At 43.2% G+C, this 26,601-nt stretch overlaps 1 protein-coding gene across 1 annotated transcript in view; it reads left to right on the top strand.

Annotated features, from left to right (window-relative positions):
• The window catches only part of LOC135558722 (cadherin-18-like), a 50,813-nt gene extending 24,480 nt beyond the window's left edge, over positions 1-26,333 (top strand). The window contains exons 4-11 of the mRNA XM_064992797.1: positions 7,888-8,055; positions 8,532-8,719; positions 9,236-9,489; positions 10,135-10,271; positions 17,070-17,191; positions 21,755-21,869; positions 23,671-23,934; positions 24,326-26,333. Of these exons, the coding sequence (XP_064848869.1) occupies positions 7,888-8,055; positions 8,532-8,719; positions 9,236-9,489; positions 10,135-10,271; positions 17,070-17,191; positions 21,755-21,869; positions 23,671-23,934; positions 24,326-24,852 (1,775 nt within the window). The 3' untranslated portion in view covers positions 24,853-26,333. The remainder of the gene's footprint in view (positions 1-7,887; positions 8,056-8,531; positions 8,720-9,235; positions 9,490-10,134; positions 10,272-17,069; positions 17,192-21,754; positions 21,870-23,670; positions 23,935-24,325) is intronic.
• Positions 26,334-26,601: the final 268 nt, after the last annotated feature.

Below are 26,601 nucleotides of genomic sequence, written 5' to 3' on the forward strand. Positions count from 1 at the left end.
TTTAGGTTTGGCTGCCTGAAGCGTTCTCAATCAGAGTCAGGTGATTCTTGTTGTCTCTGATAGGGAACCGTATTTAGGTAGCCTGGGTTTCACTGTGTATTTCGTGGGTGATTGTTCCTGTCTCTGTGTAGTTTCACCAGATAGGCTGTAATTAGGTTTCACGTTCCGTTTTGTTGTTTTGTATTTATTAGTTATTATCATGTATAGTTCCGTTTTTTCTTCATTAAAAAACATGAGTAACCAACATGCTGCATTTCGGTCCGACTCTCATTCAACAAACGAAGAACGCAGTTACAGAATCACCCACCACACACGGACCGAGCAGCGTGTTAACAGGCAGGAGCCACAGAAGAGGCAACAGAAGCAGCTTCAGTGGGAGAGGCTGCACCACTTGGAGAATTGGACATGGGAGGAAGAACTGGACGGAAAAGGACCCTGGGCTCAGCCTGGTGAATATCGCCACCCCAAGGAGGAACTAGAGGAGGCTAAAGTGGAGAGGCGCTGGTATGAGGAGGAGGCAGCACGGCGACGTGGATGGAAGCCCGGGAATCAGCCCCAAAAATGTCTTGGGGGGGGGGGGGCTTTCAGGGAGTATGGCTACGCCAGGTAGGAGACCTGCGCAAACTCCCTGTGCTTACCGGGGGGCTAGAGAGACCGGGCAGGCACCGTGTTATGCAGTGGTGCGCATGGTGTCCCCAGTGCGGGTGCATAGCCCGGTGCGGTATATTTCAGCTCCGCGTATCGGCCGGGCTAGATTGAGCGTCGAGCCAAATGCCATGAAGCCGGCTCTACGCATCTGGTCCCCAGTGCGTCTCCTTGGGCCGGCTTACATGGCACCAGCCTTGCGCTCGGTGTCTCCGGTTCGCCTACATAGCCCAGTGCGGGCTATTCCACCACGCCGTACTGACAGGGCGCCCGAGAGTATTCAACCGGGTAAAGTTGGGCAGGCTCGGTGCTCAAGAGCTCCAGTGCACCTGCACGATCCGGTCTATCCAGTACCACGTCCACACCCCAGCCCTCCGGTAGCAGCTCCCCGCACCAGGCTTCCTGTGCGTGTCTTCGGCCCAATACCACCAGTGCCAGCACCACGCATCAGGCCTACAGTGCGCCTCGCCTCTCCTGCGCTGTCGGAGTATCCCGCCTGTTCAGCGCTTCTAGAGCCTTCCTCCTCTACAGCGCTGCCGGAGCCTCCTGCCTGTTCGGAGCAGCCTGAGCTGCCAGTCTGCATGGAGCAGCTAGAGCTGCCAGTCTGCATGGAGTAGCTAGAGCTGCCAGTCTGCATGGAGTAGCTAGAGCTGCCAGTCTGCATGGAGCAGCTAGAGCTGCCAGTCTGCATGGAGCAGCTAGAGCTGCCAGTCTGCAAGGAGCTGCCAGTCTGCAAGGAGTTGCCAGTCTGCATGGAGCAGCTAGAGCTGCCAGTCTGCATGGAGCAGCCAGAACTGTCAGTCTGCTTGGGGCAGCCAGAGCTGCCAGTCTGCAAGGAGCTGCCAGTCTGCAAGGAGCTGCCAGTCTGCAAGGAGCTGCCAGTCTGCAAGGAGCTGCCAGTCTGCAAGGAGCTGCCAGTCTGCAAAGAGCTGCCAGTCGGCAAGGAGCTGCCAAAGCTGTTAGTCTGCATGGAACAGTCAGAGCTGTCAGTCTGCAAGAAGCCGCCAGAGCCGCCAGTCAGCATGGAGCAGCCAGAGCCGCCAGTCAGCCAGACTCTTCCAGATCTGCCAGTCAGCCAGACTCTTCCAGATCTGCCAGTCAGCCAGACTCTTCCAGATCTGCCAGTCAACCAGACTCTTCCAGATCTGCCAGTCAGCCAGACTCTTCCAGATCTGCCAGTCAGCCAGACTCTTCCAGATCTGCCAGACTCTTCCAGATCTGCCAGTCAGCCAGACTCTTCCAGATCTGCCAGTTAGCCAGGATCTTCCAGATCCGCCAGGATCTTCGAGATCTGCCAGTCAACCAGACTCTTCCAGATCTGCTAGTCAACCAGACTCTTCCAGATCCGCCAGTCAGCCAGGATCTGCCAGAACTGCCAGCCAGCCATGATCTGCCGGATTCAACTGCCTGGCTGGGCTTCCCCTCAGTCCCGAGCTTCCCCTCAGTCCCGAGCTTCCCCTCAGTCCCGAGCTGCCCCTCAGTCACGAGCTACTCCTCAGTTCAGTGAGTTTCTGGGTGAGGACTATTAGGCCATGGTCGGCGGCGAGGGTGGATTATCCCAGGATGCGAAGGGGAGGAACTATGACATTTATGGAGTGGGGTCCACGTCCCGAGCCGGAACCGCCACCATGGACAGACGCCCACCCGGACCCTCCCTATGGTTTTGAGGTGCGTCCGGGAGTCCTCACCTTAGGGGGGTGGGTTCTGTCACGCCTTGGTCTTAGTATTTTGTGTTTTAGTTAATTAGTTGGTCAGGCCAGGGTGTGACATGGGTTTATGTTATTGTGTTGTCGTATTGGGTTTTTTGTAGGCATTGGGATTGTGGTTGATTAGGGGTGTGTTTAGTTTAGGTTTGGCTGCCTGAAGCGGTTCTCAATCAGAGTCAGGTGATTCTTGTTGTCTCTGATAGGGAACCGTATTTAGGTATCCTGGTTTTCACTGTGTATTTCGTGGGTGATTGTTCCTGTCTCTGTGTAGTTTCACCAGATAGGCTGTAATTAGGTTTCACGTTCCGTTTTGTTGTTTTGTATTTATTAGTTATTTTCATGTATAGTTCCGTTTTTTTCTTCATTAAAAAACATGAGTAACCAACACGCTGCATTTCGGTCCGACTCTCATTCAACAAACGAAGAACGCCGTTACACAGACACCATTTACAGAATATGTTTTTGTGTTTAGTCAGTCTCCGACCAGATCAGAGGCAGAAGGGATGACCATGTGTTGTCTTGATAAGTGTGTGAATTGGACCATTTTTCTCTCCTGGTAAGCATTCAAAATGTAATGAGTACTTTTGGGTGTCAGGTAAAATGTATGGAGTAAAAAGTACATTATTTTCTTTAAGAATGTGGTGAAGTAAAAATAAATGTCAAAAATATAAATAGTCAAATAAATTACAGATACCCCCAAAAATGACTTTATTAGTACTTTACACCACTGGTAGACAGTAAGGAGGACAGCAACTTTCCCGTTTGCCTTTTAAGTAGGAAAGGTTTTTTGTTTGTTTTCACGCAGTCAGGGGATACCGTCCATTCCACGTACTGATAGGCTGATACGTGTATATATTTTAAAGTGAGAAGGGATTATACAACTTTTAACATTTGATCAATTGAAGGAATTGCCAGCTGTCCTTTTGGATTTGATATTTATTTACATTTTCAGTCAGTCTTCTCTAATAAGTAGTTCCTTCACCACCCACCCCCTCCAATGAAGCTAGCCATCTGGCAAAGCATTATAGCCAACATACTGAGCTATATTGATCTTTAAATAAAAATCTCCAAAATATGCTGTAAGGAACAATGGGCAAATGCCTGACGGTTTGTATGTAATATTATGTTATTTTATCAGATTGCATTAGAATACTTATTAGCAAATGTCAGCTTTGCATCAATCATTGGTATTGTTCTTACTGTATATCAAACAACATGCCTGAACTCTGATTTGCCTTGGCTAAATAAGCAGAGTAGGCATTGTCTACTCTTCAGAGGATCCAGAGGAGAAGAGACTTGTAGTACAGTAGTTTGGCTGTGCCTTAGAGAGGCAAAGGGACTACAGTTTTGGCTGTCCCTTTGAGAGTCCCTGGGTCAAGAGCAAAGTCAAAGACATCACATCACCAACTCTGGCTGGCCCTGAGAGCTGAGGGGAAATGACTGGGGAATCCCAAGGTCAATTGGAAAGCAAACAGCACAACAGCATGGCCCTAACAGCCTTTTATCCCTTGTCACAGTGGCACTACATTATTCCTAGTGATGGGGGGGGGGGGATAAGCACATATACATTACATAATAATATTTTTTAGGATATATCGTATCATATCGTTTTGACAATATCGCACTATTATTTTTGCCTGCACCAAAATGTATTTTTCCTTCATAGCTTGTTCTCCAACTTATTTTTTAAAAGGGAGCCAGGACTGCCGGGTGTCGCAGTGGTCTAGGGCACTGCATCGTAGTGCTAGCCATGCCACCAGAGACTCTGGGTTCGCGCCGAGGTTCTGTTGCAGCCGGTCGTGACCAGGAGGTCCGTGGGGCGACGCACAATTGGCCTAGCGTCGTCCGGGTTAGGGAGGGCTTGGCCGGTAGGGATATCCTTGTCTCATTGCGCACGAGCGACTCCTGTGGCGGGCTGGGCGCAGTGCACGCTAACCAGGTCACCAGGTGCACAGTGTTTCCTCCAACACATTGGTGTGGCTGGCTTCCGGGTTGGATGTGCGCTGTGTTAAGAAGCAGTGTGGCTTGATTGGGTTGTGTTTCGGAGGATGCATGGCATTTGACCTTCGTCTCTCCTGGGCCCGTACAGGAGTTTTAGCGATGAGACAAGATAATAACTACTAACAATTGGATACTACGAATAGGGGGTAAAATTCAACAACAAAAAATAGGGAGCCAGTTCGTTTTCAGCACTTTTATTTCCATGACTGATCAAAGTGAATTTTCTCATGGCCCTCTCTTGTCCCTCTACAGCATATAAACATATAAACTCACAGTATTGCATATAAACTCACAGTATTGTATTACAATACAATATCTCAAATTCTGAGAATCACAATACATATTGTATTGGCACCGAATCGTTGATCATATCATATCATGAGGTCCCTGGCAATTCCCAGCACTAATTGTTCCCATATAATGAGAATGGAAGCTGAACAAATTGGTTCTATGGTAATTCCTTAACCTGGACAGAATGAGAATGGAGAGAGACCAGAATATAATTCATTTGCTGAATTCTGTTATTTGGTCGGGCTAAATTCAGTGTATTCATGTTCAGACTATTTTTGTTCTTCTTCCACTGGCTGAATACTGAGAGGCTTTTAAGCATTATTGTGGTTTTGGTGTGTTGACAGCTGAACTTACTTGTCCAGGCAGGTGGTTTGTGGCCACAATGTGTTTGGTGCAATCTCTATGACATTCTCTGGGGCGAAACACTTCTCTGTATTCATTTGTTCTGGCAGGTTGAGCTATCTGTTAGCATGTTTTTCTTTCTCTCATTTTCTCGCCATTCATTCATTCATTTGTTCATTCATTCATTCATTAAAGAACACCAAGTCATTTGTTGAAAATTCAGCGACAGAGTATTTTAGTTTCTGAAAGGAAAACAACCCTGTGTTGCCCATAAGATACACCATAGCATTGGTAAGGTTTTCTAAAAACCTTTTTTATTTGTTTTGTTACAATATACAGTAATTTAACTGTAGCCTTGGGAGGCTGTATTTCAGTGCCTTCATGGTTGTATAAGTATACTGATAAAAAGCATGAGCTGGCGCACACACCCAAAAAACGCTGGTCGAGGTGCCGACTAACGGCGAGTAAACTGTATGCTATAGAAAGAAATTATAGTGTGTGACTCTCTTTTACAAGCTCCCAGTAATTTGGGCTCCTGAGTGGCGCACTGGTCTAAGGCTCTACATCTCAGTGCTAGAGGCATCACTACAGACCCTGGTATCTTTCCAGACTGTATCACAACCAGCCGTGATTGGTAGTCCAATAGGGCTGCGCACAATTGGCCCAGCATGGTTGGGGTTTGGCTGAGGCAGGCCGTCATGGTAAATAAGAATTTGTTCTTAACTGACTTGCCTAGTTAAATAAAAAAAGACCAAGGTTAGCCTACAAGTACATACTTATCGACAAGCTCCCAGTCATTTATTGGGTGAACCACAACGTTTCAGCATCACTGTGCCATCTTCAGGGGTAATGTCATGAATGCTTGAACCAGGTTATGTAGACAAACAGTGCAATTAGTGCACCCAGTGACAATAATGAGGGGTGTGTCATTGTTACATTTTTGTTCATTCTCATCACCATAGTAAGACAATAGTTTACAGATTGTTGAATATATTAGGCTATTGTTATCACACTGCTACATTGTTTCCATTTCATTTCATTTCTTCTTTGTAGCATGTGATCTTTTGATTGAAGCGTAATGCATAATGATCATCATCAACAATTATCATGCATTACGGCTGAACCAAAAGATTACATCTAACAAAGATGAAATGAAATATGTAATAGGTATATTAAATAAAATAATCGGTATGTAAATAATAATGTAAGTTGATGCTATTACTATGTACAATATCTAATTATGTTGCAACATGATAACAATAGCCTAATATATTCAACAGTCTGTAAATGTTGTCTTTTATCAGCTACGTTGTTTTCATTCACATCACCCTAATGACTATGACACACCCCTCACTATTATCTACATAACCTGGTTCAAGCATTCATGACATTACCCCTGAAGATGGCACAGTGATGCTGAAACGTTGTGGTTCACCCAACAAATGACTGGGAGCTTGTCGATAAGTATGTACTTGTAGGCTAACCTTGGTCTTTTGAAGTGTGGATACATAGGGTAAAAAGCAGACTGATGTAACTGCTACAAAATGTGAAGGACAATCAAATAAGTTATAAGGACTCATTCATACATTGGAGTGAAGCCATTTCACGCAGGTGCTCTAAAATGCTATCTCCTTTCTGTTCTGAGTAAGCGTATCCTGCTCTTTGTCTGTCCATTGAATGTCACTGTACTCGTTGACAAGACATACTGTACTAATTATCCTGATAAACATATAGGGCAAAGATCCAATATGTCCGGACTGGTTAATCCACACATTCATTGATTCGATGTGTGGGGGATGGGTTGACTCGTATTTTCAATTAAGGTTATCACATCTCAAAAAGCTTGGGAAATAAACCTTCTTTGAGACGAGTCGTCTTACCGTAATCCATGTGATCCCAATAACTGACAAATGCCTGAGTGTTCCAGAATAACTAGTTAACCCCCACAGTGTGACACCACCCGCAGTTAACTATGGCATGTCAGACCCTGTGTTCTTCCGTTTAGTGGTGGTTGTTCCAGACAATGTTCCACCGAGTACACCTTGCTTTCAGTACTGAGTGAGCTATGTCTTGGCTGTTGTCCCCTTGGCCTTCCTCTTGTACAGGTGCACAATGTACAGTATGGTCAATCTGTTCTCTTTTCCTTCTAGCCCTTGTTCAGTCTTCAGGGTAAGATTAGGGCAGATGGGATTCTCCTTGGTAACGCTGTGAAGCGAGAAATGCGGCATAGCAGTGCCTCTGGCCAGAGCACGGTGTTTAGGTGCGGGTCGAGCTGAAGGGAGAGGAGGTAGGAGAGGAGGGGGTGGCAAGCTGATAGTTCAGAGAGGGGTAAGCCAAGCTTGCTTATGTGTTTGCATATCAAATGGGGTAATGAACCAGCACAGGGGTGAAGCATAGGGATGGAGACATTAGGGTTTTTTGACGAACATTGTATTAAAGCTGGTTGTAATTATGGCTGAATTTAGAAACCCTTTATGAATGATTTATTAATGTGAAGTGATACTCAATTTGAAGAAATCAATGTTCCTTCTCTTGTACAACAAGTCAGTTTCTTTTCTTGCCTTCAACCTGAGTGACCGGCATCTTATCCATCCAAGATTGGAATTGGAACAATGTTGTTGAGGAAGAAAATATCTGATTGTCCACGGCTGCTAGACCCTGGCTGTGACCCCACTATCCGAGAGGTGTCTCAGGGAGAGATGGGATATGCAAAAAAACGAATTTACAATTCATACATGCGTATTCATACATGTGTGAAACAGGACAAATATAATAAGCACCCACCAAATTATTATTATTTTTATTATCATCATCAATACATACAGTATCTACTCTAACAGACCATGTTTATTTATGATTATTTGTGTGATATAATGAGCATTCTTGTCTTACCATTACCCAGGTGTCATCAGGACAGCCCTATCCAACATGGACAGAGAGGCCAGGGAACGGTACTCTGTGGTGGTCCAAGCCAAAGACATGGCCGGCTCGGTGGGTGGGTTGTCAGGCTCCACCACCATCAATGTCACACTGACAGACGTCAATGACAATCCTCCTAAATTCCCCCAGAGTATGTAGACAGACGTCTTACTGTTTGTTTTTATACCTCACTGTTTGTCCTTACAGATGGATTATCTGCTGTAATAAAACACAATATTTATATAGCGCTATATCGAATGCTATATAGGAGTTCAAAACACAAAGATGCTTGTACCGTGAGTAATGTAGTGTAAGTAAAATCATATAATCAGGGATTCTGTTGATGTGTATTGCACAGCCAAATGTTACTTCTAAAGTTGTAGCCTATAATAGATGTTTTGCTAACGTGGGTGCGGCTGTAAGTGATACAAGCATGATGCAGTGTGTAGATGATCTTTGCATTGCAAGCAGGCAGGAAATGTGATGAATTAACCAATGTATTCACATTTACAGCTAGCTGGTATGCATAAACAGTAGGCTAATTATTCCTCCATCTACTCATAAATGCTTTATCATACATGCTAAGATAATAACCTCTTGCTTATTCATGTGCTCCTCCCATTAAAGAAAACTACCAGCTGTACGTTCCAGAGTCTGCTCAGATTGGAAAAGCTGTGGGAAAAATTAAAGCCAATGATGAAGATTTGGGCGTTAATGCAGAGATGAGGTACAGCATAACCAATGCAGAGGGGAAGGCCATGTTCTCCATCACTACAGACACTGACCAGAAGGAAGGCATCATATCACTAAGACTGGTACAGTACAGTGCTCCCCTTCATTCCATCACAACAACAACACCTGTGCTTATGGTTCATGTAATAGTCCCCTTTTTTAAAGATGGATATCAAAATCAGTTAAAAAATATATTTGTCACATGCGCTGAATACAACGGATGTAGACCTTACTGTGAAATGCTTTTACTTACAGCCCTTAACCAACAATGCAGTTAAGAAAATAGAGCTAAGAAAATATTTACTAAATTAAAATATATCTATATTTTTTTTAAAGTAACACAATAAAATAACAATAAGGAGGCTATATACAGGGAGTACCAGTCAATGTGCAGGGGTACAGGTTAGTTAAGGATATCCTGGGAAATCAGATAATATGGTAATTACATAATTGCCTAATAAATATGTCAGGAGGTAACCAAATGTTAAATACTATTAGTAAGTACCCATTGTTACCACGTACCTTCTCAAATACTAGCAGAAACGGGACAAAAAAAGCACTACTTTGAAAAGAGGATTGCTTTCTGGTTTCCTCCGCAGCCTTTGAACTATGAGAAGAGGAAAGTCCACACGCTTCACATAGAAGGAGTGAACACACACCGGGACCCACGCTTCTCCCACCTGGGTGCCTTCAAAGACACCACCACCCTCCGGATCATCATTGGAGACGTGGATGAGCCGCCTGTCTTTTCCAAAGACTATTACATCATGGATGTATACGAGAACTCCCCCGTGGGAACAGAGGTCGGCACTGTGACGGCTCAGGACCCTGACAGTACCAAAAGCCCTGTAAGGTAAATTACATGCATGTGGCTGACATTTTGTGAGCATTTAAAACACCATCACAAGAATCCAAGTGTAATGAACATGAGGGGAGACAGAGAGCTGGTTTCAAACGCAGGGCGCAGCAGGTGTTAAATGCAAAGGACCACAGGAGGAGGCAGAAGGTCATACTTAGAGGGTCCAAAAGGGCAACAGTACAGGCTGGGAAAAGGCTAGTAACGTAGTCCGGGAGATCAGGCAATATGTAGATAACAGGAAATCCAATAAGGAATAGGCGTCGTTAGTGAGGAAGGAAAAGACTATCATGCACGGGAGGCGTAAATCAGGGGAAAAACAGCAACACGAAAGATGTGTGTCACAAAACAAATAATACCTCACAGTGATGGGGTGCAAAGAACTGAACTAAATAGTGTGTGATAATGACATACAGGTGTATGAACTGGTGATTGGGATCTGGAGAGTGAGCTGCGTTCAGAGGATCTAGGTGGATGAGGGTGTGAGTTGGAAGCAGACATTACACAAAGCTTCTACCTATGCATGTTGAAAGTCAGATATGTTTTGAACGAGAGATACAACAGCATCATCTGATTTTTAATTCAATTAAATTCAAATAGAATGAATTAAGTTATTTTAATTGTTCCCTCTGCTACATGTAGGTATTTTATAGACCACAGTGAAGAGGAGCAGGTGTATTTCACAATTGGTTTGAATAACGGGGTGATCAAAACAACCCGGAGTCTGGACAGAGAGGATGTGGCCTGGCACAACATCACTGTGATGGCATCAGAGGTTGGTAAGTACCATAATACACAGAGGATCATCTTCCCTTATTTCTCTTTCAAATACCATTACTTTATCATGGCTTTCAAAATGGAGGATAAATATGCTCATGACCCTGCTTGAATGCATTATGTCACTTTAATAATATGTATCAGTATTAAACACATGGCTCACCAAAATGAACAGCTAGCAGTGGCTTCTGGGATTGATGCCAGGGCTGCGTGTAACATCATAGTGTGATGCTGAAGGTGGTCGGGTCAATCATTTTTTCTTTTCCCTCTCTTTTTCCACTGATGCTTATCTAAGCAATTACCCTTTCCTTTACCCTTTTCCGCACAATACTGTTCAGCTAATGGACTGAACTAGCCACTGATAAATGTCAGCTGACACTGTGCTGATGATGTTAAGTCACCATAATTAATGGGAAAACCAGTCCGCACCTTTCTGGAGACTGGTGTATGTTAATGAGGGATTCATGACTTACATAAACACTATACATATAGTGCATAGTGTACAGTGCCTTCATAGTGTACAGTGCCTTCATAGTGTACAGTGCCTTCATAGTGTACAGTGCCTTCATAGTGTACAGTGCCTTCATAGTGTACAGTGGCCTCATAGTGTACAGTGCCTTCATAGAGTACAGTGGACTCATAGTGTACAGTGCCTTCATAGTGTACAGTGCCTTCATAGTGTACAGTGCCTTCATAGTGTACAGTGGCCTCATAGTGTACAGTGGACTCATAGTGTACAGTGCCTTCATAGTGTACAGTGCCTTCATAGTGTACAGTGCCTTCATAGTGTACAGTGCCTTCATAGTGTACAGTGGCCTCATAGTGTACAGTGCCTTCATAGTGTACAGTGGCCTCGAAAAAAATACCTATTGACTTATTCCACATTTTGTTGTGTTACAGCCTGAATTCAAACTGGATTAAATAGATTTTCTCTCACCCATCTATGCACAATACCTCATAATGATTAAGTGAAAACATAGTTATAGAAATGTTTGCAAATTTATTAAAAATGAAGTACAGAAATATCAAATTTACTTTCTGGGTAAGTCTATAAGAGCTTTGCACACCTGGATTGTACAAAAAAAATATTCAATCTCTGTCAAGTTGGTTGTTGATCATTGCTAGACAGGGATTTTCAAGTCTTGCGATAGATTTTCAAGCCGATATAAGTCAAAACCTTGTGTTTTAGGTTATATTACTCCTGGTGGCAGGCAGGCGCATGCACGCTGACTTGTGCCGCCAGTTGTATGGCGTTTCCTTCGACACATTGGTGTGGCTGGCTTCCAGGTTGTGTTTCGCCTCTCCCGAGTCCGTATGGGAGCAGCGATGGGACAACTACCAATTGGATGTCACGAAATTGGGAAGGGGGGGGGGGGGGTACACAAAAATAATTTGAAAAAAATTGTTCTACAGCTGCACCATTGAGAGCATCTCCTATGTACTATGCGGTGTCAGAGGAAGGCCCAAGAAATTGTCAAAGACTCCAGTCACCCAAGTCATAGACTGTTTTCTCTGCTACCGCATGGCAAACGGTACCAGAGCTCCAAATCTAGGTCCAGAGGCTCCTTAAAACCTCTTTTGGCTAGACCTGCCGCTAGCGACCCACTTCGAGAACATCCGGTGAAATTGCAGAGTGAGAAATTCAAAATAAAAAATGTGTAATATTGAACAGTCAAGCTATAAAACAAATGGTAGTTTTGTTCGATAAAATCCTTTATATCCCAAAAAAAGTAATTTAGTTGGCGTGCTTGATTCAGTAATCCACCTGTTCCACTCGTTCAAAATGCATACAAAGGAATCCCAAAAGTTACCAATAAACTTCATCCAAACAAGTCAAACAACATTTCTAATCAATCCTCAGGTACCCTAATATGTAAATAAATGATACAATTTATTAAGACGGAGAATAGTGTGTTCAATATCGGAGATAAATAACGAAGTGCGAGCCCTCATGCACACGCGCCACAAGACTACAGTCAAAATGAGAGCCACCTTGAGAAACTACAAATTCTAAAAAACAAGCCTGAAATCCTTCAGATGTTTTTCATTTTTTATTTTACCCCCTTTTCTCCCCAATTTCATCGTATCCAATTGTTAGTAGTTACTATCTTGTCTCATCACTGCAAATCCCATATGGGCTTGGGAGAGACAAAGGTCGAAAGCCATGCGTCCTCCGAAACACAACCCAACCAAGCCGCATTGCTTCTTAACACAGCGTGCATCCAACCTGGAAGCCAGCCGCACCAATGTGTCAGAGGAAACACCGTGCACCTGGCGATCTGGTTAGCGAGCACTGTGCCTGGCCCGCCACAGGAGTCACTAGTGCGCAATGGGTCAAGGATATCCCGACCAGCCAAACCCTCCCTAACCTGGACAACACTAGGCCAATTGTGCACCTAGTTCTGGGCTTGAACCCATAGTCTCTGGTGGCACAGCTAGCACTGTGATGCAGTGCCCTAGACCACTGCCCCACCCGGGAGGCTCGTGAAACCCTTTCTAAAGACCGTTGACTGGAAGCCATAGGACCTGCAATCTGGCAGGATCTCCTTTGATTTTTCCATAGACAGGCATTTCAATGGGTGGTCACCTCAACAACAAAAACATTCTGGATGGATTCTCCTCAAGTTCTTGCCTGCCATATCAGTTCTGTTATACTCACAGACATTATTTTAACAGTTTTAGAATTAGAGTGTTTTCTATCCAAACTTCCAATTATGCATATCCTAGCTTCTGGGCCTGAGTAACAGGCAGTTTACTTTGGGCATGTCAGTCATCCGAACTTCCGAATACTGCCCCCTATCCCTGACAGCTTCTACCCCCAAGCCATAAGACTGCTGAACAATTAATCAAATGGCCACACAGACTATTTGCATTGAACCCCCCCACCCCCTTTGTTTTTACACTGCTGCTACTCGCTGTTTATTATCAATGCGTAGTCACTTTACCCCTATCAAACATGTACAAATTACCTCGACTAACCTGTACCTCGCACATTGACTCAGTACCGGTACCCCTTGTATATAGCCTCGTTATTGTTATGTTATTGTGTTCCTTTATTTATTTTTACTTTAGTTAATTTAGTACATATTTTCTTAACTATATTTTCTTAAAACTGCATTGTTGGTTAAGGGCTTGTAAGTAAGCATGTCACTGTAACGTCTACACCTTTTGTATTCGGCACAAATAACATTTGATTTGATCCTCAAGGAACCCTTAAGTCTGTGTGGTAGTGGATCAGATGTGTGTATGTAATCCACAAGTGACAGAATGTGAAGTGGCAGCTGTCGGTTCTTATCCAATGATGAAAGGGAGTATAGTATAGTTAAGTGACCGGGTCACCTTTCAAGTGTCGCAGGTAACATGGCGAACCTTAGGACACAGACAAACACAAGATATACCAATGGATGGAGGCTCAGTGGGAGTGGAACCTTAATTGATGGAGACAAAAGAGGGATGAACATCACATGCGCTAAAAGTGCCTGACATGAACATTGGACAGAAATATATACAGTTGAAGTCGGAAGTTTACATACACTTCGGTTGGAGTCATTAAAACTCATTTTTCAACCACTCCACAAATGTCTTGTTAACAAACCATAGTTTTGGCAAGTCGGTAAGGACATCTACTTTGTGCATGACACAAGTCATTTTTCCAACAAGTATTTACAGACAGATTATTTCACTTATAATTCCAGTGGGTCAGAAGTTTACATACGCTATGTTGACTGTGCCTTTAAACAGCTTAGAAAATGCCAGAAAATGATGTCATGGCTTTAGAAGCTTCTGATAAGCTAATTTACATATTTTGAGTCAATTGGAGGTGTACCTGTGGATGTATTTCAAGGCCTACCTTCAACCTCAGTGCTTCTTTGCATGTCATCATGGGAAAATCAAAAGAAATCTGCCAAGACCTCAGAAAAAGTCTGGTTCATCCTTTGGAGCAATTTCCAAACGCCTAAAGGTACCACATTCATCTGTACAAACAATAGTATGGAAGTATAAACACCATGGGACCAAGCAGCCGTCATACCGCTCAGGAAGGAGACGCGTTCCGTCTCCTAGAGATGAACGAGTTTTGGTGTGCAAAGTGCAAATCAATCCCAGAACACCAGCATAGGACCTTGTGAAGATGCTGGATTAAACCGGTAAAAAAATAGTCCTATATTGACATAACCTGAAAGGCCGCTCAGCAAGAAAGAAGCCACTGCTCCAAAACCGCCATTAAAAAGCCAGACTACGGTTTGCAATTGCAAGTAGCTTGTGGACAAAGATTGTACTTTTTGGAGAAATGTCCTCTGGTCTAATGAAACAAATATAGAACTTTTTGGCCATAATGACCATTGTTATGTTTGGAGGAAAAAGGGGGAGGCTTGCAAGCCGAAGAACACCATCCCAACCGTGAAGCACGGGGGTTGCAGCATCATGTTGTGGGGGTGCTTTACTGCTGGAGGGACTGGTGCACTTCACAAAATCATAAGGTAGGAAAATTATGTGGATATATTGAAGCAACATCTCAAGACATCAGTCAGGATGTTAAAGCTTGCTCAAAAATGGGTCTTCCAAATGGACAATTACCCAAGCATATTTCCAAAGTTGTGGCAAAATGGCTTAAGTACAACAAAGTCAAGGTATTGGAGTGGCCATCACAAAGCTATGACCTCAATCCTATAGAAAATGTGTGGGCAGAACACATTTTGTGTGAGAGCAAGGAGGCCTACAAACCTCAGTCAACCAATTTAACAGGCAATGCTACTAATTTCTAATTGAGTGTATGTAAACTTCTGACCCACTAGAATGCGATGAAAGAAATAAAAGCTGAAATGAATCATTCGCTCTTCTATTATTCTGACATTTCACATGCTTAAAATAAAGTGGTGATCCTAACTGACCTAAGACATGGAATTTTTCCTAGGATTAAATGTCAGGAATTGTGAAAAACTGAGTATAAATGTATTTGGCTAAGGCGTATGTAAACTTCCGACTTCAACTGTATATACAGTCCATTAGCAAAGTATTCAGACCTCTTCACTTTTTCCACATTTTGTTGCATTACAGCCTTGTTCTAAAATGGATTAAATATTATTATTTTCTCATCATTCTACGCACACTACCCCATAATGACAAAGTGAAAACAGGTTTTTAGAAATGTTTGCAAATGTACAAACAAAAAGAAACTGAAATACATGACCTAAATCAGTATTCAGACCCTTTGCTATGAGAATCGAAGTTTAGATCAAGTACATCCTGTTTCCATTGATCATCCTTGAGATGTTACTACAACTAGATTGGAGTCCACCTGGGGTAAAGTCAATTAATTGGACATGATTTGGGAAGGCATACACGTGTCTATATAAGGTCCCACAGATGACATGAGGTCAAAGGAATTGTCGGTAGCGCTCCAAGACAGGATTGTGTAGAGGCACAGATCTGGCGAAAGGTAACAAAAAATGTCTGCATTATTGAAGGTCCCGAAGAACACAGTGGTCTCCATCATTCTTAAATGGAAGAAGTTTGGAACCACCAAGACTCTTCCTGGCCGCCCAACCAAACTGAGCAATCAGGGTAGAAGGGCCTTGGTCAAGGAAGGGACCCAGGTGGTCACTCTGACAAATACCAGGGTTATTCTGTGGAGATGGGAGAACCTTCTAGAAGGACAACTGTCACTACAGCATTCCACCAATCAGGCCTTTATGGTAGTGGCCAGATGGAAGCTACTCTTCAGGAAAAGGAAAATGACAGCTTGCTTGGAATTTGCACCTGAAAGACTCTCGGACAATGAGAAACAAGATTCTCTGGTCTGATGAAACCAAGATTGAAGTATTTGAATGCCAAGTGTCACGTCTGGAGGAAACCAGGCTCTGCTCATCACCTGGCCAATACAATTCCTACGGTGAAGCATGGTGGTGGCAGAATCATGCTGTGGTGATGTTTTTTTAGCGGCAGGGCCTGGGAGACGAGTCAGGATCAAGGGAAAGATGAATGAAGCAAAGTACAGAGCGATGCTTGATGAAAACCTTCCCCTGAGCGCTCAGGATCTCAGACTGGGGCGACGTTTCACCTTCAGGACAGGGCAACGACCCTAAACACATAGACAAGACAACGCAGGAGTGGCTTTTGGACAAGTCTCAATGTCCCTCATTGGCCCAGCCAAAGCCTGGACTTGAACCCAATCTAACCTCTCTGAAGAGACCTGAAAATAGCTGTGCAGCGACGCTCCCCATCCGACATCACAGAGCTTGAGAGGATCTGTAGAGAAGATTGTGAGAAACTTCCCAAATACAGGTGTGCCCAGTTTGTAGCGTCATACCCAAGAAGACTCGAGGCTGTAATCACTGCCAAAGATGAGTAAATGGTCTGAATACTTATGTAAACGTAATATACATTTTTTATTTTGAAAACATTTGCAACAAATGCAAAACATTTTTTTGCTTTGTCATTATGAGGTATTGTGTGTAGATTGAGGGAAAACAACTATTTAATCCATTTTAGAATAACGTATACAACACATTTTCCAAAAAGTAGTAGCATTAGTCACGTAAACACAGAAATAAACAAATGGCACATTGGATTCCTAATTTTAAAATAAGTGGTGCTTTTCTTACCGAGTAGACAAATTTAAATAAATTACTACCATAAACATTACATACAAATCTGAGCTGTAACGTAACTATGGCTTGTGATGTGCTTTTTAGATTTGTTTGACATAGGGGGTTATTAGATGTGTTTAGTGTTTTATACAGACAGTAGCTATGCAATATAAGTGTTCTTTTTAATTCAGTTTTTTTGTTTGTTGTTTTCAGACAATCCGAGTCTCGTCAGCCATGTTCCTATAACAATCCAGGTGTTGGATGTAAATGACAACGCTCCCTACATAGCAAGAGATGATGAGATCATTGTGTGTGAAACCTCCAGGGCAGGACAGGTGAGTATCTTTCATTAAACACACCTCCCTCCATCTTTTCAGCTCTTTTCCACTTTACTCCCCCTCTCTCTCCCACCTTCTCTCCCGTGAGATCATATTCTCCCTTCTTCAACTGTTGTCTTTTAAAACCTCTTATCACAAACTCACATGCATGCAGTCACACACGTTCTCCCACAGACATACACGCACAGACACACACAGTACACACACATACCCTCTCTGCCTTTGTTGTGTGTTTGACACCATCAGGAATGGATTTATCTGTGGTGCTGCAGACTTTTGCAGCCTCTTGAACCCATAAATTATTCAGCATGTACCAATTTCTCCACAAGCAGATAGGAGCTGCATTAAGCGCAACAGAGCCAGATTGCAGAAAATGTTTATCATCTCGCATTCAAATTTGGCCCGTGTCCAGCAAACCACGACTGCTCAGATTCACATCGCAATAGCATTCTCTCTTCATATTTTCCCCTTGAATGAAGATTACTAAACAGGCTGCAGCATATAATCAGTTAGCTGGCTGAAGGCGACAGATGATGCATGCTAAGATGCCGAGGCTCTTTTTCCAAAACTGCAACAAATTACATTAAATTGAAGTAACTTTCAGGAAATGTGGCTTGATGTATGGTAAAATATGCTGTTATGTTCATCGAAAGGAAGTACATTATTATTTAGTTGAGAACTAATTGTACTTTTTTTAGGGCCACACACAATCATTGCCTCGACAGCAAATTCTGTATTTCCAAAGCTTAGTGTATTACTGTATCCGGGGTGGCAGGGTAGCCTAGTGGTTAGGGCTAACCTGGTCCAACTTTGGACTAGTAACCAAAAGGTTGCAAGTTCAAATCCCCAAGTTCAAATCCCCAAGCTGACAAGGTACAAATCTGTCGTTCTGCCCCTGAACAGGCAGTTAACCCACTGTTCCTAGGCTGTCATTGAAAATAAAAATTTGTTCTTAACTGACTTGCCTAGTTAAATGCATTTTTTTTAAATCCTACCAAAAGTTTAAGAATGCTTCTTATAGACTGATAGTGGAGTAGTGGAGTGTAGGTACAGTAGCCAGGTGATTAACCACCAGGCAGTGGTGTGAAGTACTGAAGTAAAAATACTTTAAAGTACTACTTAAGTAGTTTTGGGGGGTATGTGTTCTTACAACTGATTTTTTTGACAATTTTTACTTTTACTTCACTACATTCCTAAAGAAAATAATGTATCTTTTACTCGTTTCATGTTGAATGCTTAAGAGGACAGGAAAATGATCAATTTCACACACTTGTCAAGAGATCATGCCTCTGATCTGGCGGATTAACCAAAAACAAATGCTTAATTTGTAAATTATGTCTGAGTGTTGGAATGTGCCCCTGGCTCCCCGTAAAATAAAAAATGAATTTGAAATTATTTATACTTTTGATACTTATGTATACTTTGAAATTACATTTACTTTTGATACTTGAAAAGTACTTTTCCTCAGGTATGGCAGTTGGGTACGTTTTCCACCCCTGCCACCAGGGCCATGCAGAGACCATTCAGAGGGCAGGTGCTTGAAATTAAAAAAAGGCTGCAATTCATAACATACACAATATATATAAAAGTATGTGGACACCCCTTCAGCCACACCCATTGCTGACAGGTGTATAAAATCAAGCACGCAGCCATACCATCTCCATAGACAAACATTAGCAGTATAATGGACTTAATGAAGAGCTTAATGACTTTCACGTGGCACCGTCATAGGATTCCACCTTTCAACAAGTCAGTTAGTCAAATTTTGGCCCTGCTAGAGCTGCCTCGGGTCAACTGTAAGTGCCGTAATTGTGAAGTCGAAACTTCTAGAAGGAACAACTGGCAAAGTGGTAGTTCACACAAGCTCACAGAACGGGACCGCCGAGTGTTGAAATGCGTAAAAATTGTTTGTCCTTGGTTGCAACATTCACTACCAAGTTCCAAACTGCCTCTGGAAGCAACTTCAGCACAATAACTGCTCATCAGGAGTTTCACTAAATTAGTTTCCATAGACGAGCAGCCACACACAAGCCTAAGATCACAATGCGCAATGCAAGCGTCGGCTGGAGTGGTGTAAAGCTCACCGCCATTGGACTCTGGAGCAAATGCCTGCACAGAGCCTTGACCTCAACCCCATCGAACACCTTTGGGATGAATTGGAACGGCGACTACGAGCCAGGCCTAGTCACCCAAATTTAGTGCCTGACCTCACTAATGCTCTTGTGACTGAATGGAAGCAAGTCCCTGCAGCAATATTCCAACATCTAATGGGAAGCCTTCCCAGAAGACTGAAGGCTGTCGTAGCAGCAAAGTGGGTACCAACTGAGATGTTCGACGAGCAGGTGTCCGTATATACATATATACCACCACCCAAAAGGGCACTTGGCGAGTGGGAGGGCAAATTTGTAACCAATGTGAAATGGCTATTAGCACGCACCACCACTAAATAGCTAGCTATTTAGTGGTGGTGCGTGCTAATAGTGTTTCAATCGGCGACGTCAACTGCTCTGAGACCTTGTAGAAGTTGTTCCCCTTGCTCTGCAAGGGCCGTGGCTTTTGTGGAGCAATGGGTAACGATGCTTTGAGGGTGACTGTTGTCGTTGTGTGCAGAGGGTCCCTGGTTCGAGCCCAGGTTAGAGCGAGGAGAGGGACGGAAGCAATACTGTTACATTGGCACAGGGAGACTCCTATCTGTGCATGTACCTGGTAACCACTACAATTCTTGAATTGTCCATATGAGAGTTTTTCACTCAAGCTCAGATCTATACTCCTGTCTGGAAAAAGGCTGCATGTGGAACAATGGCACGTCCTAATGGAATAGCTAACAGAACGGGAGGGAGGGTTAAAGACGTGTTCAGTCAGATGATACGAAAGTATATTGTGAGTTGACTTACTTAACTTATTCCTATTATATTCAGCTGCTTGTGGAGCAGTACAAAATGTACTATGTGTATATATATATATATTTCATAGTTTTGATGTCTTCACTATTATTCTACAATGTAGAAAATAATAAAAAATAAAGAAAAACCCTGGAATGAGTAGGTGTGTCCAAACATTTGACTGGTACTGTTTATTAGGTATATTATATTACGTATATTGATTTTTCTTTTGACTGGTACTGTATATTATGTGTGTATATATATAAACAGTACCAGTCAAAAGTTTGGACACACCTACTCATTCCAGGGTTTTTATTTATTTTTACTATTTTCTACATTGTGGAATAATAATGAAGACATCAAAACTATGAAATAACACATATGGAATCATGCAGTAACCAAAAGTGTTAAACAAATCTAAATAGATTCTACAAAGTAGCCACCCTTTGCACAGCTTTGCACACTCTTGGCATTCTCTCAACCAGCTTCACCTGGAATGCTTTTCAAACAGTCTTGAAGGAGTTCTCACATATGCTGAGCACTTCTCTGTTGTCTGTTTTTCATTCACTCTGCGGTCCAACTCATCCCAAACCATCTCAATTGGGTTGAGGTCAGGTGATTGTGGAGGCCAGGTCATGTGATGCAGCACTCTATCACTCTCCTTTTTGGTAAAATAGCTCTTACACAGCCTGGAGGTGTGTTGGGTCATTGTCCTGTTAAAAAACAAATGATAGTCCCGCTAAGCACAAACCAGATGGGATGGCGTATCGCTGCAGAAAGCTGTTGCAGCCATGCTGGTTAAGTGTGCCTTGAATTCTAAATAACAACCAGCAAAGCACCCACACACAATCACACCACCTTCTCCATGCTTCACGGTGGGAACCACACATGCAGAGATCATCCGTTTACCTTTGCTGCATCTCACAAAAATTTCACATTTGGACTCATCAGAACAAAGGACAGATTTACACTGGTCTAATGTCCATTGCTCATGTTTCTTGACCCAAGCAAGTCTCTTCTTCTTATTGGTGTCCATTAGTAGTGGTGTCTTTGCAGTAATTTGACCATGAAGGCCTGAATCACGCAGTCTCCTCTGAACAGTTGATGTTGAGATGTGTCTGTTACTTGAACTCTGTGAAGCAGTTATTTGGGATGCAATTTCTGAGGCTGATAACTCTAATGAACTTATCTTCTGCAGCAGTGGTAACTCTGGGTTTTCCTTTCGTGTGGCGGTCCTCATGAGAGCCAGTTTCATCATAGCTTTTGATGGTGTTTGCGACTGCACATGAAGAAACTTTCAAAGTTCTTGAAATGTTCCGCATTGGCTGAACGTCATGTCTTAAAGTAATAATGGACTGTCGTTTCTCATTGCTTATTTGAAATCGTCTTGCCATAATATGGACTTGGTCTTTTACCAAATAGGGTTATCTTCTGAATACCACATTACAACATTATTCCATTCCATATTATTCCATATGTGTTATTTCATAGCTTTGATGTCTTTACTATACAATGTAGAAAACACTAAATATAAAGAAAAACCCTACAATGTGTGTGTCAACTTTTGACTGGTACTATATATATATATATATATATATACATACTGTACATACATATAGACACACACCCATTTCCCTCTCCCTCTCTTCCCCAAACTCCTCTCCCTCTTCTCTGACAGGTGATCCAGACAGTGAGGCCATCAGACAAGGACAACTTTGCAAATGGACGATTCTCGTTTGCCCTGCCAATTGACCTTCCAGTGAATCCTAATTTCACCCTGAAGGATAACGAAGGTAGGCTGGCTATTGTGGCTTTGTGTGGCAATTTAAAAAATGTGCACAACATTTTGTTCAACCACCACCAGGGATTCTGGGTGTGGACAGATATTTGTGTCAGATACTCTGGAGTGGCATTACAAACACAAATATATCTAGTGGTGTTTGTTGTCTAACAGCCCCGTTTACACTTTCTCCTCCCTCGAGACATATTTTAATATAAAAGCGAAGGACCTGCAGGGGTGTTTCCTTGGTAACAGACAATTTTCCTCGTCCTTATTTTAGCTTAAAGCTACTTGGCTGAATTCAGAGAGAACACTGTTATTTTTTGTTTTTTTTCCTTGTCTGAAAGCTCAATAGCTCCATTGGCAGATCAGGGAAAATCTCGAGATTAAGGTAGACTTCCAAGATGGATGACAAAAACCTGAAAGATGCCAGACAGAGGCAGTGAGCTTCCACTGAGTTTTGTATCAGCGCTCTGTGCTCTCGGTGGTGGTGTAGCCTAACACTTAGCTTTTATCCCCTCCCCGACTGGCCCTGTTTTCCCTCAGGCGCTTGTTCAGTGAAACCACATTTCCACTGTTGTGCAGTATGCCTATGTTTACACAGGAGCACCAGGTAGTACTCCTCAGCTAGAGCTAAAAGGAACACTGCTGCATCAGTGCACTGATTGGGTGGTAGTAGGATACTCTAGCTCCCTCAGGCTGTGAAATCTAGTAGATGTGGTTGTTATGTTTTGCTTTTGAAAGGTTTTGATTTCCAAAATTATTTAATATATAATCAGTGCCCTGGGGTTAGTCTGGATGATTTCCTGACGTTCACCAACTGATAGTCATGATTGATATTGCCAGAAATGCCTTGTGAATGAGGTAGAATTTTACAGACCTACAGCAGCTTACTCTTCAGGATGTGCTACAGAGAAAGATAATCATCTATGATTTCCTCTGCTGTAATCATAATCATTTGGAGGAAGAAAGAAGCTGGGAGGTGGCTTTATATTCTATTGTCTCCCAAGTGGAGGATGAAGGAGAGATATGTTGGGTCTTTTTTTTTTTTGCTTACCTGTTTCCTCTCAGTGGGCGAGGAGGTACAGTAATGAATTTTGACTTGAAGCTTGTGGGCCAGCGCCCCTGCATGCCAATAGGAATCCTATGTAAATGAACGCTTCCTCCTATGTACCTTCCCATGGGCTCGCTCTGTTGGATTACATTTGTTGATATCCAGAAGGTTGGCCCCTCCTCCTCCCCCACCCCTCTTTCCCTGTCTCTTACCATCCCAAGTGACATGCTTTATCATGGCTCTGTGCGCCTGGGGGAAAATGAATCTGTATTGTGAAGAGGAGGGCCGTGATTGTGCATACAAAAGCGTGGCTCTGGGCCGTGAAAATGAAAATCTGCTGGAGCCTCTCCAGAATGAGAAAAGCTATGGCAACAGCCGTGCTGGGCTGGATAGAATACTGTTGGCCGGTTTTAATAAAGCCTGAAGAGGCAGTCGCTATCTGTCCCCAGTCTTTTCTAATAGATAGCAGTGGGAATGAATGGGGGACTATGGGCATCCTCTGCAATGTTGGAGAAAACTCCCCATATCTCAGCGCAAGTTATTTGTTGTACTGGTCTTCTGTTCTCCGTGGTTGCATATGTTATTTCAGGGGGAAAACAGGTCAGGGCAACGTTCATTTGGATGGTATATTTTGGAAAAGTAGATAAAATGATGAAAATACACTACATTTTGTAGTAATGTTTGTATCAAAACTTATAGGGACTTTTTGTCAATACAATTATACATCCAGTGTATTTTAAATTTTGCCATTCTGCTCCAGACAACACTGCCAGCATCATGGCGCGAAGGCGTCAGTTCAGCCAATCGGAGCAGGATCTCTACCAACTTCCTGTGGTTGTGAAGGATGGAGGAGAGCCTGTCCTGAGCAGCACCTCCACCCTGAACCTCCGGGTGTGTGTCTGCCAGAGAGGAGGAGGTGGTAGCAGCAGGGTGAAGGCCTGCCGAGTCCCGGCCTTCCTCTCCACAGCAGGCCTGAGCACCGGGGCCTTCATCGCCATTTTGCTCTGCATCATCATCCTGCTGGGTAAGAGACAAGAGAGCGGGGGGATATGGCATGGTAGGGAAGAGAAGATGAGAGAGAAGGGGGGGAAGAGAAAGAGGAAGGGAGAAAGAGGAAGGGATAGAGATGGGAAAGGAGAGATATTCTTGCCTGTGTATGTGTTTAGTCAGCCGCTGAGAGCCACACTCCAGAGCTGGGGGAGGGGGAGAGAGAGACCTTCTTGCCTTGAGGTAGAGATAATGAAAGGCTTCACACCAGCTGGAGGAGTAACTCTGGCTGATTTGTTTCCAGCAGCTAAGGCCACAATTCCACTCTCAAATCGATTCATTGGAGAATAGGGTGTGCATTTTGAGCCTGTAATGACATATTGTAAGTCGCTGTGGTCTTGTCCCCTCTCCTCTGTCCTGTACTGTAGCCATCGTGGTGCTATTTGTCATCCTGCGGAGCAAAAAGGGCAAGAAGGAGCCGTTAATCATCTCTGAGGAGGACGTCCGGGAGAACGTGGTCACATACGACGACGAGGGTGGGGGCGAGGAGGACACAGAGGCGTTTGACATCGCAGCACTGCGGAACCCCGCCGGGGCAGAACGGAGGAGGCTGCGGCGGGAGGTAAGGCCGGGGACGGAGGGTTGGCTGGTGGCCTGTGGGCCCCAGAGCCCATCCCTGGTTCTGCTGGATACAGAGGATATGCACCATGTCATTAGACAGAAAGTGGTGGAAGCTGACAGGGACACCAGCGGGCCGCCCTATGACTCCCTCCAGACTTACTCGTACGAGGGCCGTGGCTCTCCCACGGGGTCGGTCAGCTCTCTGGGGCTGGCCCAGGTCGTGCCCCCTGAACTCAGCTACAATGACCTGGAGGACTGGGAGCCGGAGGGTCACACACTGTCCAGACTGTTCGAGACAGAACTCTCTGAGACAGAACAGACCATAGCCCTGTAAAACATCTCTCCTCTTCAATCCCGTTAAAGGTAAACTAACAATACAGAGTTAATTGGAGTTATACAACTTGTTTCGTTGTGGAATTGACTGTAATTTTACACTGGGCTCTGACAAGTGAAGTGGGGGAAAGTATTAACATTTTTGGAGAAAAACAAACCCCCAAAATCCTGAAGTTGTTTAAAAAAGGAAACTATTTTCCCTAGTGTATATTTTTATTGATAAATAAAGGTCAATGATTCTGGATAAGTGAATTAATATGCAAGTTGTGTGTCATGATGTATAATGTGTCCGGTTCCATAGGAGTTGTCTCCTTAGTACCATTGCGGTAAGTCTCTGGGTCAGTATTCATAAAGTATCTCAGAGTACGAGTACTGATATATGATCAGTTAGGTCCCCTCAGTCCATATTATCATGATCATTATGATCTAAAAGGCCAAACTGATCTTAAATCAGCACTCCTACTCTGAGACGCATTCTGAATATGGGCACTACAACAGTAACCAACAGTCTTTCAACTCTTTCTTTAGTTAACCAATCTAAATTTGTGTACAGCTCCCCAAAACTACATCAGAGGACCAGAGCAACTTTTAATTGGGAAACAACACCATTCTATGAATGATAATTGGATCCAAATGCTTTGGTGTGCAGCTTTTTATCACTTCCCGGGGATTTATAAATCAGCTGTGAAAAGGTCTTGTTTCCCGCTCAGTCTTGATCAATTCCCAGGAGAGCCCAGCTCCATAAAAAAAGCAACAAGAAATTGTTCCTTAATGTCTTTAATAATAACAGGCGATGAGGGGACTCCTATTTGAATTACTGGGCTATTTTTACCATACAATATTAATCATGGTTTCATGTTCTTATAAAACAGGAATAAGGATAATCAAGTAAGATCTTATCCATGAACTCACACTGTGTCGTATATATCATATTGAAATGATAATGTGTCATGACACTACTTCCATTTCATTGAATATGACAATAAGGCTTATCAGCCCATAATACTATTCCACACCCACCTACAATAATACACAATATGCTGCATTGCAAACATTCCTACTGTGCTGCTTATTCACAGCAAGATAATTAAGGGAGATGTGTGTGTACTTACTCCTTTGAAAACAACTGTGACCCCCCCAAGAAAATAATAATTCTGTTGCCATAATGGTTGTTAGATTATGAATAATGCATTACTATATAATTGCATTCTATCTGAGAAGGATGTTTAAAGGTTATGGAGGGTAAATAGCATCTCTGCGGCCTCCACAAATGTGATTACTTGTCCAGTTTCTTTTACCCATAAAGGAAACCCACCAGATGAACTGTTATGACAATTTTGCTTAAACTTGTCGGATCGTCAAAGAGCTGATGATAAAAGGAGAATCCTGGTCAATCCCAGGCAATACATTCTAATACAGTATAGATTCCTGTATCTTAGCGTTAGATGATGCTACATACTGTACTTCCTCATGAATTAAAGGGTCTATCATCAGTTGCTCCATCAGTTTTTGGACTTAAAGTAATGTACCCAATGATTCTTGAAGAATATACACTACATGAAGAAAAGTATGTGGACACTTGCTCGTCAAACATCTCATTCCAAAACCAAAATCATGGGCATTAATATGGAGTTGGTCCCCCCCTTTGCTGCGATAACAGCTTCCACTCTTCTGGGAAAGCTTTCCAGTAGATGTTGGAACATTGCTCCGGGGACTTGCTTCCATTCAGTCACGAGCATTAGTGAGGTCG

The sequence above is a fragment of the Oncorhynchus masou genome, chromosome 17 (assembly GCF_036934945.1).
Source record: "Oncorhynchus masou masou isolate Uvic2021 chromosome 17, UVic_Omas_1.1, whole genome shotgun sequence".
Taxonomy (NCBI): domain Eukaryota; kingdom Metazoa; phylum Chordata; class Actinopteri; order Salmoniformes; family Salmonidae; genus Oncorhynchus; species Oncorhynchus masou.